Source organism: Charadrius vociferus, unplaced genomic scaffold (assembly GCF_000708025.1).
Source record: "Charadrius vociferus isolate BGI_N301 unplaced genomic scaffold, ASM70802v2 scaffold1, whole genome shotgun sequence".
In the NCBI taxonomy this organism is placed as follows: domain Eukaryota; kingdom Metazoa; phylum Chordata; class Aves; order Charadriiformes; family Charadriidae; genus Charadrius; species Charadrius vociferus.
The window spans coordinates 9535710-9553503 of record NW_009647680.1 but is presented as its reverse complement, the minus strand read 5'-3'; the positions used below and the strand labels follow the sequence as shown (position 1 = coordinate 9553503).

General features: G+C 44.2%; 1 protein-coding gene across 1 annotated transcript in view; it reads right to left on the bottom strand.

Moving 5' to 3' along the window:
* The window catches only part of TENM4 (teneurin transmembrane protein 4), a 376063-nt gene that overhangs the window by 167896 nt on the left and 190373 nt on the right, over positions 1-17794 (bottom strand). The window contains exon 9 of the mRNA XM_009881209.1: positions 3952-4053. Coding sequence (XP_009879511.1) covers positions 3952-4053 — 102 coding nt within the window. The remainder of the gene's footprint in view (positions 1-3951; positions 4054-17794) is intronic.

Genomic DNA, 17794 nt, shown 5'->3' with positions numbered 1-17794 from the left:
TAGGGAAAAACTTTGTTGAGTACGGTAGATGGTTGGACTCGATGATCCCAAGGGTCTCTTCCAACCTAGACAATTCTATGATTCTATCAGTTTATAAAGGATTTTTTAACTGGCCTTGTTTCCGGCAGAGTTGGCTGATTCTCAAGGCCAACCAGTCACAGGATTTCTTCCCTGTGATAAAGGGGAGAAGAGGAAGATGACAAGCTCAAGCTGTGCCATGACGGATCCCAGGATTAAGCTTTTTCTGAGCTGAATTTGGAAAATGTCAGGCAGAGCAGGATGGGATGAACTGAAGGATACAGAGCGGGGTCCCCAAGGAAGGGGAGGGCATCAAGGACCAGCCTACAGCCTCTATGACCAAAGCTTTTGCTGCTCTCTAAGCTTCCTTCAGCTCCTCTCCAATGATGCCTTCTCCTTTTTCCATTCTCCACACCTGCCACCTTATGGTCCTTTTGTCCTCTGTTCTGATTTTTCCAAGGAAGCTGCTGATTTCTGTCCCTAAGAAACAATAGCCTTCCCCTCTTCAGTATCCCATGACATTTCTCCTTGCTTAAGCCCTCTTCACTTTGATTTCATTTTGCTGAAGCTGAGCTGTAAGGGCATATATTCTACAGACTTCTCCTGTTCACTGTTGCACAGCATCCCGAGGTGAGAGCAGTGGGGCTTCTCATCTGCCCCTCAGAGAGGCAATTTATGACCATTTTAATGCAAGACAAATGTGAAAGGAATATTCCAGTCTGCTGCTTAGTCCAACCGCATTGGGTGTGTGATGAACATGAGGTACCTCTTTTGCTTCATTCCTGACTGGGTAAATGCGGGAAGAGGTATTAACATGGTTAAGGGCAACATTCCTCTCCTCTTGCCACCTTTTCAGGCAGCAATCGCGTAATGCCCATCCTGGGCTGTTTCCGTGTGTCGTTATAGTCAAGTCCATTTGAGGGTTACAAAATTATACCAACCTCAACACAATACAAAGCGTTGCCAGCTCGGACTGGTAAGCCAGTTTGATATGCAGTGAAATGTATTTGCCTGACTAAGCTAAAAGAGGTTTAGGAAACAAAGGAATGTGGCAACTGTTATTACTACGGAGCCCTCTGTTCACTTGAAAGGAAGCACATTGCAGCGGTGAGTTTCAAGAGCATCATTTGCAAGGAGGCATCTACCTATACAATAGGAGACATAAATTGTTTAAGATACACTGTGTTGTGTACACGGTTCACCGCAAACTCACTCTGTAATTTCACTTTTCAGCGAGGCTGATGGAATTTTCCGCCCCCCTGTCTCAAATTTCAAATGCTCAGTAATGGAGCCTGTTCTTTGAAGGCACTGGAAGAGGATAGTCTGCACCTCTTTTCAACGAGAAGAAAGAATAATTGCCTTTAACCAGTGAGAGGTTGCTGAGAAAGACTTACATGTTTTCTGACAAGACAGCTGATCACTCAGTACAAGATCAGATAAATTACTGGCCATCTGCAATAAGACCGGTACTCGACACAGCCCTCTGTGGAGAACACCTTCAGCGTAATCTGGAAAGTGCTGCTGCAAATGTCAAGGCAATGGCAAGAACAAGACCTCCTTTGTAACGTACCACAATGAATAAAGACAAAAGGGGTTTCTGGATTTTTTTTCCACTGCTACTTGTGCAACTCTTTTCCATATATAATCATATATAATTATTGTTTGATCATTCAGATTGCAATAAACAATATCTAAGATGCTGAAATTATAGTAATCCTTTAGTGTGGTTATGGTAGCAACAACCCAAATGCACATCACTTTCTTGTAAAGTTTAACATCAGAGACTAAGATCATTTGCTTTTTTTGTTTACTTTATACAGGATTTTAAAACACCATCTCCCATGTTCAAGAAGGCCTTCAAGAGGCCTGGGAGCACACCTCTGGTGATCAGTTCTCATTTACTTGGTTTAAAAGAATTGGTTAATAATACATTAAAAATTAACCATTATTAAAAACAGAAGGGCTTTCTGCTCCACAGTTTCCCGCTCATTCGCATGATGAATGATAAGGCTGAACTGAAACAAAGGCACAGCCAGGAAATCTGTGCCCTAGAAATCTTCAACGGGGCAGGGACCTCCTGATTTAAGGATTATTGCTCAGTACAGGGACCGGATACTGGAGTGGCCTTACACATGCCACTGTTGCTGCCCTCTGAGGGATTTGAAGGTTCAAAGCAGCATCTTCCATTCCCCTGAAAACCAACAGGAAGCCAACGCGGGAGCCCTTGTATCTCTCGCTCATGGCAAGATGACCCATTTAACAAGCCCACCGGGTGGAAATGCACACACAAATAACATCTTGAGGTATTAATCCATCCTCCTAAAGGCAGACAGTAATCTGTGATCTAAACCCAGATGATTCTGAACCAAAAGATTGACTCGAATAGGTGGTGTTCGTATCAGCAAGAGTAAGCACTCTGGAAGATACTCATGTGGCTCAACTGAAGTGCCTGAGGAAGTTAGATATATAACCCACGAAGGGAGGCAAGCTCCTCTGCAAGCAGATTCAGAACAAAAGTTTAAATATTCCCACTCACAGTGAAGGAGCTGCTCCTTCTCCGCTGACTCTACTGGGAGCCTTGGAGGGAACAAAGCCTGAACTTCTGCCCCTACGTAAAGTTAGGAGGTGTGAGTAGGAATAAGCTGTGGGAGATGGAAAGAAAACTCCTTTTGTCTCCAGCTCCACGGATTTGAAAAGGAGCTTGGAAATGCAAACCAAGTGTAAGGAAATGCAAACCAAGTGTAACCTGAGTCAGCAAGAAGTTTGACATAACAGCTCTGAGGGATGCAGACTGCCACATCCATCTTACCGGGAGGTGAACTCTGAAACCCCTCTGGGCTTTTAGCCTGGACCACACCGCTGCAGCAGAGCTTCCCGCCTGCGGGGTGTGCGGCCGCCCTTATCTCTTGGCTGGGCTACAGCGACGTGACCCCAGCTCGGCCGGAGGGGGAGAGGACACGGGGTTGGAAAGAGTTTAGCTCTCCCTCTTGGGAAGGAGCCAGCCTGCTTTCCAAAGAAGCGATGGGAAGGGTGAAGGCCTGACCTGTTGCCTCAGCAAAGCTCCTTGTGTGGGCACTAACTTGTTACGCTATCTCCCTCCCCAAATTTAGAAATCTGCCTTTAGTTTGTTGGACTGGATGAGCCAAAAAAGAAAAAGGCCTTGAAAAGGTTGATGCACGGCATTCTGGCATTTCCCACATGCAGCGGTTTGATTTCTCGGTCTGAAACGTGTTTTTATTAAAAGTACTCTGGTTTGTTTTTTAAATGTTTAAATAACCTAAAAATTTCAGGTCAAATGAAACCCTTTCCAAAACCATTTCTTAAAAATACTTTTCACCTGAGCATAAAAATATATTATATTGTTTGCAGGGGTAAGGTTCCTTCCCAGATGTCCCAATGTTTTCAGGTTTTGGCCAGAATATCCAGTTCTTCCTGCCATTTCTCCGCTCCAAGCCTTCCTCTAACCCTGTCCCGCTGCCCGCAGCCAGGCCGTCAGCGATCCCTTATAGCTGAGGCCGACGCGCAAAGCCTGCAGCGATGCAAAAGCTACTTCATTTTTTTATAATCTTTTTATAATCTTCGAAGACAGCATCATTATAGGGTTGCACCACACAACAACGGAGCGCTCTGCTAAACAACCAATAACGCCACATTTTTAAGTCCTGTTTTCTACCGTCGCTGCCAGATAGAGAATTCCCAGCATGACATGTCGCCTGTCCGTGCGCAGCTGTGGGGCTGTGTTGTTGCTAAGGTCACAGCAATCACGACTAGGAGAAAACAAACCCACAGATCTCAATCGTTTCCATTCTACCACAGCATCCCCGCACTGGCGGAGGTGTACTTTGAAAAAGGCACAGGTGTGAAAATAATTTCCGCAAGAAAAACGTTAACTGAAAGGGAGAGGGGAAGAGCAAATCAAGTATAAATTCCTACCTCTGCCACAGTCAGGGCCCAGAAAGCCAAGGAAGCAATGGCAAGTCCCAGACACGCAGTCTCCATTCCCGTAGCAATTACTGGGACAATTATCCACTGATTCTGGAAAACAAAAGAGAATTCAAATACTTCTTTAGGCAAGGAAACACCTCTGAGTTTGGGAGGGCTCTGGCTGGCAGGACAGCTGAAACCTCAAAGCAATCGCCGCACTTGGGGTGGAAGCATCAGTTTGAGCTCCATGAAACAGCACTCATCCATTTACACCGATGGACGGCTCAACTCTCGCACATTAGTGCGGAGCGACTGCAAATCCTATGATTAAATTGCAGCTGCTCAAACCCAGAAGGCTTTGTCCTCACTCAGTACCTGAAAACTTCCACGTGTCTTTTCTTCCTGCTTATTTTTCCAACCATTTTCCCTCTTTGGATTGATGGGAGAGAAGCAATACGCGCTGTTCTGGTGGCAGAACACGCAACTTTGGTCCCGTTTTGTCGACTCGGGTAAGTGAATTTGGGGCATTTATTTGCGCCACGCAGAGCTGGGCTATGATAGAAACGTGCCCTTGTGAAGGTCACTGAACGCAGACCCTTGGTTCATCCTCTCTTTAGGCAGAGAAGGACTATTTCTTACATATTTCTTCTTTCTTATTAGAAGGATTATTTCTAACCGAACGCCTTCTTGTTTGTTCTGCAATATTATACAAACAGCCCGAAGCTCTGGAGCTAATGCTGCATCTTGGAAAAACGGGAACGGGACTATTCCACACTTTCTTCTGTTTCTAGTTATCGTCTGAAATTCCCTGACTTTGGCAAAAACACTGGCTATTCATCTTTCAAGGAAAGTTAACAGGTAAGCAAAATGTTATCTAGCACTTTTATTTTGAGGACAGTTCAAAGTATTGGGGCTAAAAATTATCTGTCATAAAAGAAGAACACAAGATGGCAAAAAATTACGTCTAAAAAAGAGAATGAAAATAATTTTAGTTTCTTGACCAAACTGTGAGCGAGGACTGAGTAAAGATGAGCGGGGCTTGGAAAGATGATGGAACACCACGGTTCATTCCACTCTATCATTTTGCATTTTCTCAGAGGGAGATGCATATCAGATCAAACCCGGATTCAGTTATCCAGGAGGAGCACCGGTGGTGCATCTGTCACGGAGTGGGGTGGAAATCTCAGCCGTGTGAATAATCGCCGGGCTTTCCCAGACCTACTTCCCCGGGCCTTATGGCAGCAAAGATATTTGTAAACTCCCTATCGGCGAAAGTGAAGAGAAAGAGCTGCAGCAGAGACGCGCACATGAGTTTCTCACCGCAAACGAAAGGAAGCGCGTTGCTGGATGGGCGTTCTCCAACCGACAGAGGTTCCTGAAGGACATTTTAAAGGACGGGGTGTAACTTAATCATTCATAAAGGGCAACAGCAGTTGTAAATAATAAAACCAGTTTCAAACATTTATGTTTGAAGCCTTGGCGTCAGGTATCTCCTAATCAGCTAGCTCCACGCAGCAAGGGAGGTACAAGGAAGCGCTGTCGGTTTGCTAACCCTTCAGCTCTATAGTTAAGCAGATATTCACTTTACGGTGCATGGAAATACATTCACAGCATGCAGTCAACACTTTGAGCTTGAGCTGCCACCTTCATTCCAATCAAATAGCAGCCACGCTTCCTAGAATAAAGAAATAGCAACTCAGGGCTCACGTATTTCTACTGGTATTTAAGTATACTAACTCTCACTTAATAGCAGGTATAAACACAAATCTATGCTGTAAATGAAAAGTTAATATTAGCCCGTATGTATACAGTCTTCAGAACTTCGCGATGTTTTCATTTCACTGCTGAAGATGAAAAGAATTTTACTTTATGCATTTTTTCCCCTATGCTTTTTTTTACAGTTTTTATACCCGTCTTGTCTTCAAGAAATATATGCAGAAATCTGGAGAAAAAAAAGTTATTTATTGATGCACATACACATTCTTACACATACGAAGAACACACAGAGTGTGAGTACTGCGAAAGAAGATAGTGAGACGGGCAAGGAGATTTAACGGCTCCTGTTGCTGAAAGGGTCAGTCCTTTCCCTCTAATCCTCTCATCCCAGCTACCAGTCTAAGCTCCCTCTTCTTGTGCTGGTTCTGGCACTTGTCAGACCCTTCAATGAGTTGGTTAAGCTCCAAAGGTGACAAAAACATTAATGCAGCAGAGAAAAGAAACACGTGAACCGTCTTCTACTGCCCAAAAACTGGGAGCAGGAGTAGAGCCATGCTGTTCAGCGCCAGCGCAGCACTTGGACGTCTCCTGAAGCCCCACCATCACCCTGTCACTCTGGGTCGGGGTCTGCAAGCTGTAGCAGCACCGCGGTGAGGTTACATCTGCGTGACCTTTGAAGTCAAGGGGAATAGTTATGGCAGTGCTTGATGCAAGACAGACTCCCAGTGTTATGACAACACCTACAGTATATTAAAACCTTTTTGAAAAGCTTTTTTCAAGCTTTTGCTTTAAAGGACTAAATTGAGTCCTTGAAAAGGAGTAAAATACCCATACAGCTTTCTTGGTGTATTTATGTAATGTAATAAGTAATATTTATGCAAAATAATAAAAAATCAAAGCAACATCAAAAAAGCAATGCAGCATCAGGCACGGCAGCTGTTCCAAAGCGTAACAATGCACCGCGTGAGCTAAAGGGTAATCTTTGTTACCGCAAATAATATTTTGCATTTATAGTGGGGTTCAGCTGATGCACTTGCAATGCTCAGGACAAGACAGGCAATACGCAGTACACCAATTAGACGTCTACTGGAGGTGAAACCGAAAGACTCTCATCCACTATATTGACTGGGTATACTGGGATCCAGACGTTCAGACTGACCACAGAAATGCAGCATACCTGTGTTTAGGTAACCAAATTTTCCTGACTCTTTGGGCAAATCCATGTAATGAACTTTACTCCAGCAGTGCTTCCTTTCCTCCTCTGACTAGTTCAGATGTAGATATTGCCATCAAAGACACCCAGTTCCCATCCACAGTGACCAACACCAATGCATGTCAAAAAAAACCCCACGTCTATTTTGTGGTTCATCTACAGATCTGGCATTTTACTTTGCAAAAATGCAGCGACATGCACACTTATCACTTCATCTATCCCCATCTCCTCAATCCTTGATTTCCCAAACTCTTCCTTGCAAGCGTGCCCTAACTGCATCACACCAGATTGTGCCCGACACAAAAGGAATAAAAAAACAGGTGAATTAAACCCATTGTACCTTCTTCACTGAAGCACCTCAGTAACTCTTAACCGTGGCCTGAACGTCCTATGCTATTAATAATAGAACGGGCCCTTAAAAATCTCTTCATCCTACTTCATTGCTTTCTCTGATGCTCCTTGTTTTTCTAATATAGCCAACAGTAATGTTTCTAACGTGTTCTCATTTTACACTAGCTCACTTCGCCCTGGAATAACCCGCCGAACAGAGACGAGATGAAGTGAAAAGAAACTCTTCCCCCCCAGTGGCTGGTGCCACTTACCATTTTTTAGCAGCTAAAGGATACAAACTTGCCTGGTGTGACTCAGGGCAATTAAGGTCTCCACACGCTCCCCAAAAGTTCTTCGCTACTGAGAATCAACTCTGAAAAGCGATGGGGATTCACGCAGTACATCTTTGTCTCAAAGCTGCTCCCAGGCAGCTCAAAACGTATTTCCATAAAGGAAGAGTTAAAGGGACTTGTTTTTTTCTCATGAACTCCGGAGCTAATGAGAACAAACAAGGCTTGCGGCTTCGGCTTGTGAACAACAAGTCAGAGAGTGGTGTGTGCAGTACTGAGCATTGTCCTATTTCTATTCTAAGGTGCCATCACAAACTGGATTTTCTTTTTATTTTGAAGACTGAAGGCATGAGCAAGTCATACTCACTTAAGGCTTCCCATAAAAAACTCTCTCTTCATCCCAGGACTGATTTTTGTTTCAGTGGTTACAGACTGCACCAGTTGGACCGCCGAGTCGATTTTCTGGCTCTTCTGGATGTAAACAAAACGTGTACACACACCCATGCAACACTGCTCTAATACCCGAATTTCAAACTACACAGGAGGAGGTGGGTGACTTGGCGTAAGAAATTAGGGAGTGATGATGGGGGAACTCTAGAAAGAATGAAGAACCAAAATGGACAAATTTTCAGTAGCCAAATTATTATCTCATGGGGCTCAGATGATAGAAGACAGCAAACTTGAACTTTGAGGAAGCCCCTAAGTTTGTGGCACAAAGCAACTGTCTGTCTTTTTAGTATGTCCACAGTCAACATTGCTACAGAGGGGACAAACTGTCAATCAATAAATACAAACAGGTCACCGCAGTTACGGACAGGTTCTGGACTCCATTCTACAGCTTATTCTGTGAGCTGTTCACGTAATTATAAGGATATTTTACCATATATACACAATTCCATATGGTGTTTTATGAATAGCACCATGGGAACTGCTTTAGAGAATCATGACAATGTTTTGTTTTGTTTTATTTAATTGTTAAAGTTCACTGTGAGACCATGGACAATTCTTTTTTAGAAAGAGATACATGTTCTCTGTTTTCCCTCTGACTCCCACAGCTTTCTCTTGGCTTCCAACTCTCTGAAGCGATCTGATTGACACCAGCCGCTAAGGGGAAAGCCTATTAATTGGAGGGTCAGTCAATGGGTGATGCACGATGCTTTCATACGGTTTTGGCATCGTGTCCAAAGAGAATGGGGAAAATGCAGCTCCCACGCCACCTTTCAACAACCAACGGCTGCAGGAGCAAACCTCCTGAACGCAAACAACTCGCACTGGGGACAGACCTGCAAAACTTGAGGTGGTGCAGCTTCTAATGGGGAGTGCAGAAGCTTATGTACGGAAGTAATTGTCCCGTCAGTTTCAAAATCTGATTAGCAACTGAAAAAACAAGTCATCTCCTGAATAAATATCATAAACATCCAGATTTCCTCTGAGAGAAGGAGTAAATGACATAACGAGACACATGGTCTTCAGATCCACACTGTTTCATGTTGGAGAACAGTACAGAACCACCTTGTCTGACACAGCAGGTGTCCCCTACCCCAGTGCAGCCTACCTCACTTAGGATGGACGTACAAAAGTCCTTCTAGATTGATGAAAATGAGAGATGGAAAACATGTATTAGGTGTGAAAGCCTAGACTTCTCCAAGAGCAAAATTCTTCTTCTGAAGTACTCTTTAAGGTCCTTCCTGCTCAAGAGCTTTAATTATCAAAGCAGAGAAAGAAACAGATCACAGTCTGGAGACAAACCAGCTTTACTTCCTGCACCACGTTGACTTACAGCTGCTGAAGATACCTTGGGATTTTTGCCATTTGTCTCAGGGGACTTTTTTCAGTACGAGTAATCACACAGCTGGTAGATTTAGAGGGAAATTTGGATGAAACCTTTATCTCATTGCTTGTTTTCCCACTGCAGTCACTCCTTACCCTGAGAGAAGCTATAAACCGGCATGATCCTGCCCATACCCATAGTAAGACCTCACACTACGCTGTCCTTCATTTAAGGATATCGTAGAATCATGTAATCATAGGATGTTTTGGGTTGGTTAAAAATTATCTAGTTCCAACCCCCCTGCCACGAGTAGGGACACCTCCCACCAGACCAGGTTGCTCAGAGCCCCATCCAACCTGGCCTCGAAAACCTCCAGGGATGGGGCAGCCACAGCTTCTCTGGGCAACCTGGGCGAGGGGGTCACCACCCTCAGAGTGAAAAACTTCTTCCTAATATATAATGTAAATCTCCTCTCTTTCAGTTTAAAACTGTTCCCCCTTGTCCTGTCGCTCCCCTCCCTAATCAAGAGTCCCTCCCCAGCTTTCCTGGAGCTCCTTTAGGGACTGGAAGGGGCTTGAAGGTCTCCCCGCAGCCTTCCCTTCTCCAGGCTGAACCCCCCCAACTCTCCCAGCCTGTCCTCCCAGTAGAGGGGCTCCAGCCCTCCCAGCAGCTCCGGGGCCTCCTCTGGCCCCGCTCCACCAGGTCCATGTCTCTCCTGTGCTGAGGCCCCCGAGCTGGAGGCAGCACTGCAGGGGGGTCTCCCCAGAGCAGAGCGCAGCAGAGGGGCACAATCCCCCCTCGCCCTGCTGGCCACGCTGCTGGGGATGCAGCCCGGGATGCCGGGGGCTCGCTGGGCTACATGCACACATTGCCGGCTCATGTTGAGCTTCTCACCCACCAATGCCCCCAAGTCCTTCTCCTCAGCGCTGCTCTCCATCCATTCTCCACCCAGCCTGGATTTGTGCTTGGGATGACTGAGTTCAATAGGAAATTGCCAATTGTTATCATTCCCATTTTTTTAGCCTGGTAATCTGAGGCATAGACAAATACACCGTTTGCTTCATATCATAAACTGACTCATGTGACAACGACAAAGCTCCCAGACTAATGGTCTGCTCAGGGGACCACTTTGCTGCTGACAAAAAGCCCCGTGAAAGCCAACTCTACTGCGGTGAGCTCTATAAAGATCTGTCAGCCTGGCTTACAATTACCGACGTGAATTACCTTTAACCAGATGAAATACAATAAACATATTAGGGAGGGAGACAGATTGTTAGACTCTTGATGGACTTCTTTTCTATACACTCACCGTGTTCGTTGGTCAGCCGTACAGCTACATTAACAGTATTTCCGCCTTATTTATTTACTATGCAACATTCAACTTAATAGCTTGTTTCTATATCTTTGGGCCAGAGGCCAAGGCAGATGTTTGCCTGACACCAAATCCTATTAGTGGCTGCAGTAACACAATTGTGTGTTAAAGATAAATATTTTACAGCCTACACTTGCCACCAAGCATCATCGTTCCCTGGGCATTTAGAGGCAACTATCTATTGGCAAAGAAAAAAATAGTTATCTAGCTGGCAATTGAAGGCAGCAGCTTTCCGGGGAGTTAGTAAGTACCAGGACTGCTTTCTAAGAACTGATTAAATGCCATTCAGCGCAGTGTGGTTCTGTGAATTCAAATGTAACTATTTCCTTCAATAACCTCAAAGAGTTTTTCTGGAACTGGCAGTGTTTGGTGTCAGAAACGTGTAGGAATAGAGCTGCAGTGGAAGAATCACTCTTTAACGAATCAATGCTAATCTCAAAGTCTGAAATGAAGGGTCAAAGAAAATGAGACTTGTTTTACCAATGCAAATTAAAAAGCAGGGATTTTCAGGTAACCTCACTGTTTGGCCTCTTCAACTAGTAGTCTACATCACCTCTGCACAAGAAATGGCCTCAAAATCCTTTGCTCTTCGTTTGTAAGAAGATACATGAAGCTGCTGAGCCTGAAATAAATCGCCACATCTTCCAATCTAACAGCCCAGGGAGATACAGTATATATATGGATTGGTGTAATAAAAGGTTCTACCCCTTCCTTACAAACGTCAACCCTCTATATACACAAATCGTATATTTTAAAAATTAAGTAAATTAAAAACAATTACTGGAGGTAAAAAAAATATAATCCCCAAATCCTTAGAGGAGAATTGCTACTGTATCAAAGAAATACATATATATTTAGTGTCACGCAGAAAGAAATTGTTCCTGACTGTCCACTGACTTATCTTCTGCCCAGTCACGTTCCCCTGGTCAAGAAGATGCTTTGCTGGGAGGGACGGAGCACACGTGGAGCGGGGCAGCAGGTGGGTAGATTCCATGATTCATATCTAACCTTGAAATCCTCTGCGTGAGCCACATCAATGTAAAAGGGTCGTGAGGAGCGCCCAGCATCCCTCTCGCGCTACAACGAACTACATCCCATGGGAGAGTGAAGGGACATCGCGTTATTTCACCTTATTCTCTGCTGCTGCACCAGAGCAACCTTAGCAAGCCACACATTCCTTCTCCCAGACCTGCTCATCCAGGATAAAGCTGTCACCTACAAGCTCATTGCAATAACATCTCTTTCACAAAAATGCTCCCTGTCACTGCCCCGACTACGTTAGCAATAATTTTAATAGCAAGTCAGGCAGTATAACATGAAAGGCAAAGAAGATTCTGAAGCTCTGTGAACACATTTAATTTACTTCCCAGTTGCAGAGCTTGCAGTCTTGTTTATTTTTCAAAGAAATGATGCTACTCGATTGAATTTCACCCCAGGGCAGGTTGGATTCTAAGCCCGGAGAACTGTCACCTGCTCTTGTAATTGTGATAACAATGCCAAGGGAGACGTGGAGGTGAGAGGGGATAAAACAGGATGCAGATATCTCGAAACACCAGACTCGGCATTACGAGCCAAAAAAAAAAAAAAAAAGAAAGGGTAAAAAAACCTACCAAAAAACCAAACCCAAACCCCTGGAAACAAAGGAAACATGGAAATGCTGTGTCTGGTGTTCTCTTGCTCCTCCTCTTCCTTCCCCAGCTGAAGTTTGAAAGGACTAATTCCTTCTCATGGTACATCCTCACCTGCTGAGATTTCGATTTTGCTGCTTCATTTGTGTTTTATAAGGCTTTTACATTTCTAGCTCAAGTAATCCACACCTGGCCGCCAGGGATGCGAAAGTCTTGACAGCATCATGGAAACTCAGTCATTATTTCTGAGCGCTCTTTCACAGTTTCCTCTTCTGTAGGGCACCTAGCGCGATGCTGATACTGCTAATGCCACTTGATGTTGTGCCAGATTTTGATTTTTTTTCTTCTTTTTCTGAAGGCCGGGAGGTCTGTTTTAATTAAAGATTCATGCATATAACCCTCTTTGCTCTCATATCCCAGTGGAACTCTGACCTTCACGTGTAGGTATCAGGACGCTAAATTAGGAAAAGGGCAACAGGCAGGCAGTCATTTAAACAACTCCTTAAATCACTCCCGTTTCTGGCAAGTCGGAGTGAAGTACAGTAATCACAGTATCCAATTGTGTGTTATCCTCCTGCCCGACTCTTCTTCTGTAAGAATTTTCGAAAACAAAACCATTTGCAATGGCCGATACCCCACACCTCCATCAGTGCGCTTGACTGCAAGTACCGGCTCCAGCCGGCGGTGACTCTAGAGGCTGCATCATTTTAAAAGGTGACGGTGAAACACGAAAGGTTTGGCGTTCAGGATCGGTTCGGGTTGCGTATTGAAACCATCAAGAGCCGCTGAATTTGCCAAATTTGACACTACATCATGTGAGCACATTTTCCCTTGAGATGTCTGTATTTCTGCTTCTAGGCCTGGCTTGAGGTATCTGTCCAGGTACTCGAGTGGCTCTCACCGCGACGGCAGTCTTTCTCACACTATTTCAAGCACATCTGACTCTAAGCCCAGCTGGAAACACGACAAACCCAGCTTTATTGTGCCCTATTTTTGAACTTCTGTGCTACAGAAACAGGGCTCAAGTGGGAATAGTTTGGGGAGTAAATAAAGAGGAGAACAAGCCCGACCGTTTCAGAAGGCTATGCCGCATTTGGTCTGAATTTGGTTTGCCCTTCGAGAGAGAGCGTTATCTCACTGATTCATTCCTTTCTCTTACCGCTTCCTTTTTAAGAAGAAATCTTTCCAGTGCAGAATGCCTTATAATCTAAAGCTATCAGATGGTTGAAAGCATAAGGTGTAATGGGATTTCAAAAGCACTTGGGCACTGGTCTGTGTATACCACCGTTTAAGTTAATGGTAAAATCTCCTTTGACTTCACTGGGGCCAGAATGAAGGCAAAAGAAAATCTTGCTAATGTATTTCTGCTGTTCATAGGGATATACAGGGAACGCTGTTTTCTTCCCGGAGAACGTGAGCAATGCTAAAAGCATGAAAGGGTCTAGGAAATACAGTTCTTAAGGAATCGTACATCGAGCATCTGAAAAAAAAAAAAAACCCTCTGTTCTAAATCACTTGAAATGTGACCACAGGTTAGAAGTCAGCTGGGAAAAAAAAATTCAGCGGAAGATTTTGAACAGAGCAGCTGTTGGGCTGAAGACTTCTTCTTCCTTCTACAATGCAGCTTCTAAGCACAATAACGCTTTAATCCCATGCTTGTAACACATATGACAAGGCTGTGGAGATCTAGAAAGACAACTTGTGAATGTTTCTTTTCTTCCTAGTTTGCCTTTTATGCAGGTGGTATATTTTTAAATCTGAATTTTGCTCCAGTCGATGAAACGCTCATAGCCCAAATTTGCCCAAGGGATTGCAACGAATTTTTTTGTTGTTGTTCCTTCCCACTCTCATAAATTGTTACAAACTAATACAGGAAACAACAATTATTCAGCCTTCAGGGTTCAACTTCTGGAGCCGCAGTAGCAAGCGGGAAGTTACTTCACGTTCGGTACATTACAATTTCTGCTCTTGTAGCTCAGGGCAAGGCTAAAGCTGGCCTTGACTTCCATTTTAAATGATGTTGTAAGTTGGCATGTTCTAGGGGAAAAAAAGCAAACCATTCTTGCATACACACCCAGAGAAGACCTCAAATGTGATGTCATTTGGTCAAAGAAATGCCACGAAACCTTGGCAATGTTATAATTTTGGGTGCATTAAAGATTAAGTTTCATTTTACACAGTCTTTAGCAAATATATCCAGCTGGATAAATATGGATGTACAGCTGGAATGACTGATGCTTGAGATTCAATTTGATAGGTGCCTGGTGCTAAGGATGTGCTCTCAAGTACGGTGTCTGGTCTCCAGCCACTGCTACAGAAGCACCCGAGTCTCCTCTAGGTTTTCTGTCAGCCCTACCACGCTGTAGAGATGCCCTCCGTACCTGGGGCATCCCAGATGGCGCTACGTGCCTCTGCTCAGGCTCTCAGGCATTGAGCTCTCAGTGGTCTTTGATGGGGGCCAGAGAAAAAGCAGACCTCATGGCCCTGTTCCTGCCTCCAGTAGCTTTGCTGCACAGACTTGGTCAAACCATGTTCCTTCTCAGAGCCCCCAGCAAGCCCTCCAGAAATCCGTTTAATATAATTCATTTAACTCTTTTTCTGAGACTGTTGTAGCACTTAGATAAAGAAAGCAGTCACACATCCAATACACAGACTGGCCATTTTCCTTTAAAAAAACGTACGTCAAGAGTTACTGTACAGACTATGTCCTTCTCATCCCACCCCGTGCCAAAGTGGAGATTGGTCCGGTAACTCCTGAGGTGCTGATGTTGTTGGCTTCTGTTCTCTTTTGTGGTCAATTAAATGCACGCAAGTACGTATACTTTAACGCAGCCTTTGGAAAATGGAAGTCTTAGAAATTCTGTTGTTCTAACAGCGAAAGGGTTCTCCTTTTGTTTGCCAAAGTGGACGAGTAACTCCCACAGGCTTATTTCTCTGCTTTAGCAGGGGAGCATTCATGGAAAGAAAAGTCCGCACAGAGCTGTTCTAGCAGCTCGGTAATACGACACAGGAATAAAACAAGCTGTGCTTACATTGGCCCGCAGTCTGGGGTGCATGGAAAGAGCTATATACAAAAGTGTAAAAACGAAAACCATATGCACCGTTTTACGCATTTCTCCAGCAACCCTCAGACAGCACGAGATGCCATGTTATTAAGGCAGAATTCTGCTGTTCTGAAAAAAAAAAACCAAAAAGCCTGAACTGAAATAAAGGGGACAGAAATAACAGAAAGAAAGCAAAAGGCTTTCACTTCAGTATTAAATAAACCTTTTCTTGACCCTAAAACTAAAGTAATTACCCCAATCAATAAACCTTTTGTACAAGCTCTGTCAGATCAAGAGAACTTGCCTGCCTGCGAACAGCACGCTGACAAGCAAGTTCAAGGCCACCAGCCCATGTAGGTACAGATGTAGGCAACGGTTTGCAGAAAGACAAATTTACCTTCATTTATCTACCACTCTAAAGCATGATCAAAACCAAACAAAACCTGGATCCTTAAAGACGTTCAGACCTCCAACTTCTGCTGAGATGAATGCTTACTGGCATCCAAGCAAACTTTACATACGTGCTTAATTTCTTTTGTACAACAATATCAGTGAAAATATGTATCTGCTTGTCTGTTTTTCCCACCCAAATTATCACTTTTAATCATATGATCTACTGAAAGAGGAGTGTATATAAACAAACCAAAAAACCCTAAAAAAACACCAAGAAAAAGCTCAAGTGTACCGTTAAATAAACTATTCCATCTCTGCTTTAAAGCTAAGCTAGCTTCCCACACTGTAATTTTCTACTGCCAGCTTTTACTCACAGAGCATCAATGAAGAGATACACTCTGTATGGAAAGTGCAGCTGTGGAAGTTTTTACAGCCAAGTATCTGACCTTTACCGGCTTTTTATTATTTAATTATCTTTGAGATGTGTCCCTAATTTCCCCTTTATTAGCGATGCCTTATGTCTTCCAAAGAAAAATCCTGAAATAATAATTTTGCCTGCCATTATGGCTTGGGAAGCAGGGTTATTATGGAAGAATGGTTTCAGACGCTTGCAGAGAGAAAAAAAGGTCATCAAAAATAACTTGTAGATTTGAAACGATTGGTTTGACTTCAGGTGTCTTGGAAGCACTGCAGCTCCAGCAAGAGCAGGCAGAGAGCTGCAGGAAGCATTTAGGGAACGGTGTGCCGTAGGGTCATGTACAAACGTTACGGACTGAAGCTGAAGGGGATTTAAGAAGCGGGAGCAATGCTTGATCTGTTAAGGAGTCATCCGAAAAGGCAGATGGGGACATAAACTCCAACACTGGGACACGCTCATCCCTTTGGCTCACTTCACTGGGAAATGAGACTGTTCATCAGTTTTGAGGAAAAAAGGAAAAGATTAAGGCGGCACTGATAAATGTATTGTTGACTCTGAGGTGCTGAAGTTTTAAGGGTCGTATCACTATCCATCTAAAAACATCATCACTGTTTTACTGAGAATAGCAAATAAAAAACCTCTGGGCACGGGGAGTGCAAACTACTGTAAAAAGTTTCACCTCCTCACAGCCCTCCTTCCATTCCCAGATCCAGGCTCAGGCTATGTTTGCTTTTTATTAAGCCCTATAAAGCAAACAGATGAGATTTACACATAGGCTGGATGAAAAAGTGAAATCTCAGCAAGCACACGACTGTACCTGCTTGGAGAGGGGAAGTCTTGCAGCTCACAGAAAGCTCAGGCAGAGGGAGTTCACCCCACATTTCCGTCTCCCCAGGTGAGACCTCACCTTTCAGGCTGGGCTGGATTTGGCAAAGATGGAGATGGCAATCTCCTGTCTTCTTACCATCACTCCGCATGGACTAATTCAATTCTCACCGAAGGACCTTAAGCCCTGTGGCTGGATGGATGTTTAGTGGAAGACAGCGTGCAGTGCTGCAGCATAACCTGGACCTACTCTGCGGACAAGCGTAAGTTTTCAATCAAGCAGACCCGTCAACCTAATATCATCCACGAGACCAAATTCACAAGGGAAAAAAAACCTAGCACAGCCTGGCAGGGACTCATAAATGCCCTTATTGCCTCCTACCTGAATTGAGTGACTGTATCTTTTCTAAATACTCCCCAAAACCTACAGCCACGCTTAGAGAAGCTGGGTGAGAGCTGAAAGCAGGAAACAAAGCATCAAAAATAGGGAGCAGCGACACGACGGTAATCAAAAAAGGCACTGCCCATCTGATAGAGTGTCTGTCAAGCAAGGGCTTGTAATGGGACACACAGAGCTGGAGGCAAAAAACTATTTGCAGAGCATGCAAAGCTCTGCTGTTATTTTGCAGGAGAGAGATCAATAACATCAAAAGCAAAGTTGTGATTTTCCTCCCTGCCACGGTTCTCATACGCTGCTATATTTTTCCTGTGCAGAGCAAGAAAAGAGTTGTGAGTCTGGGAAGGAACAGGCTACTAATTAATTACCTGTAGAGGGTTACCACAGAAGTCAGAAGTCCCTTTGTGAAATAGAGGAAGGGCTAAGGTGACCATACTCATACAATAGGGGAGAAC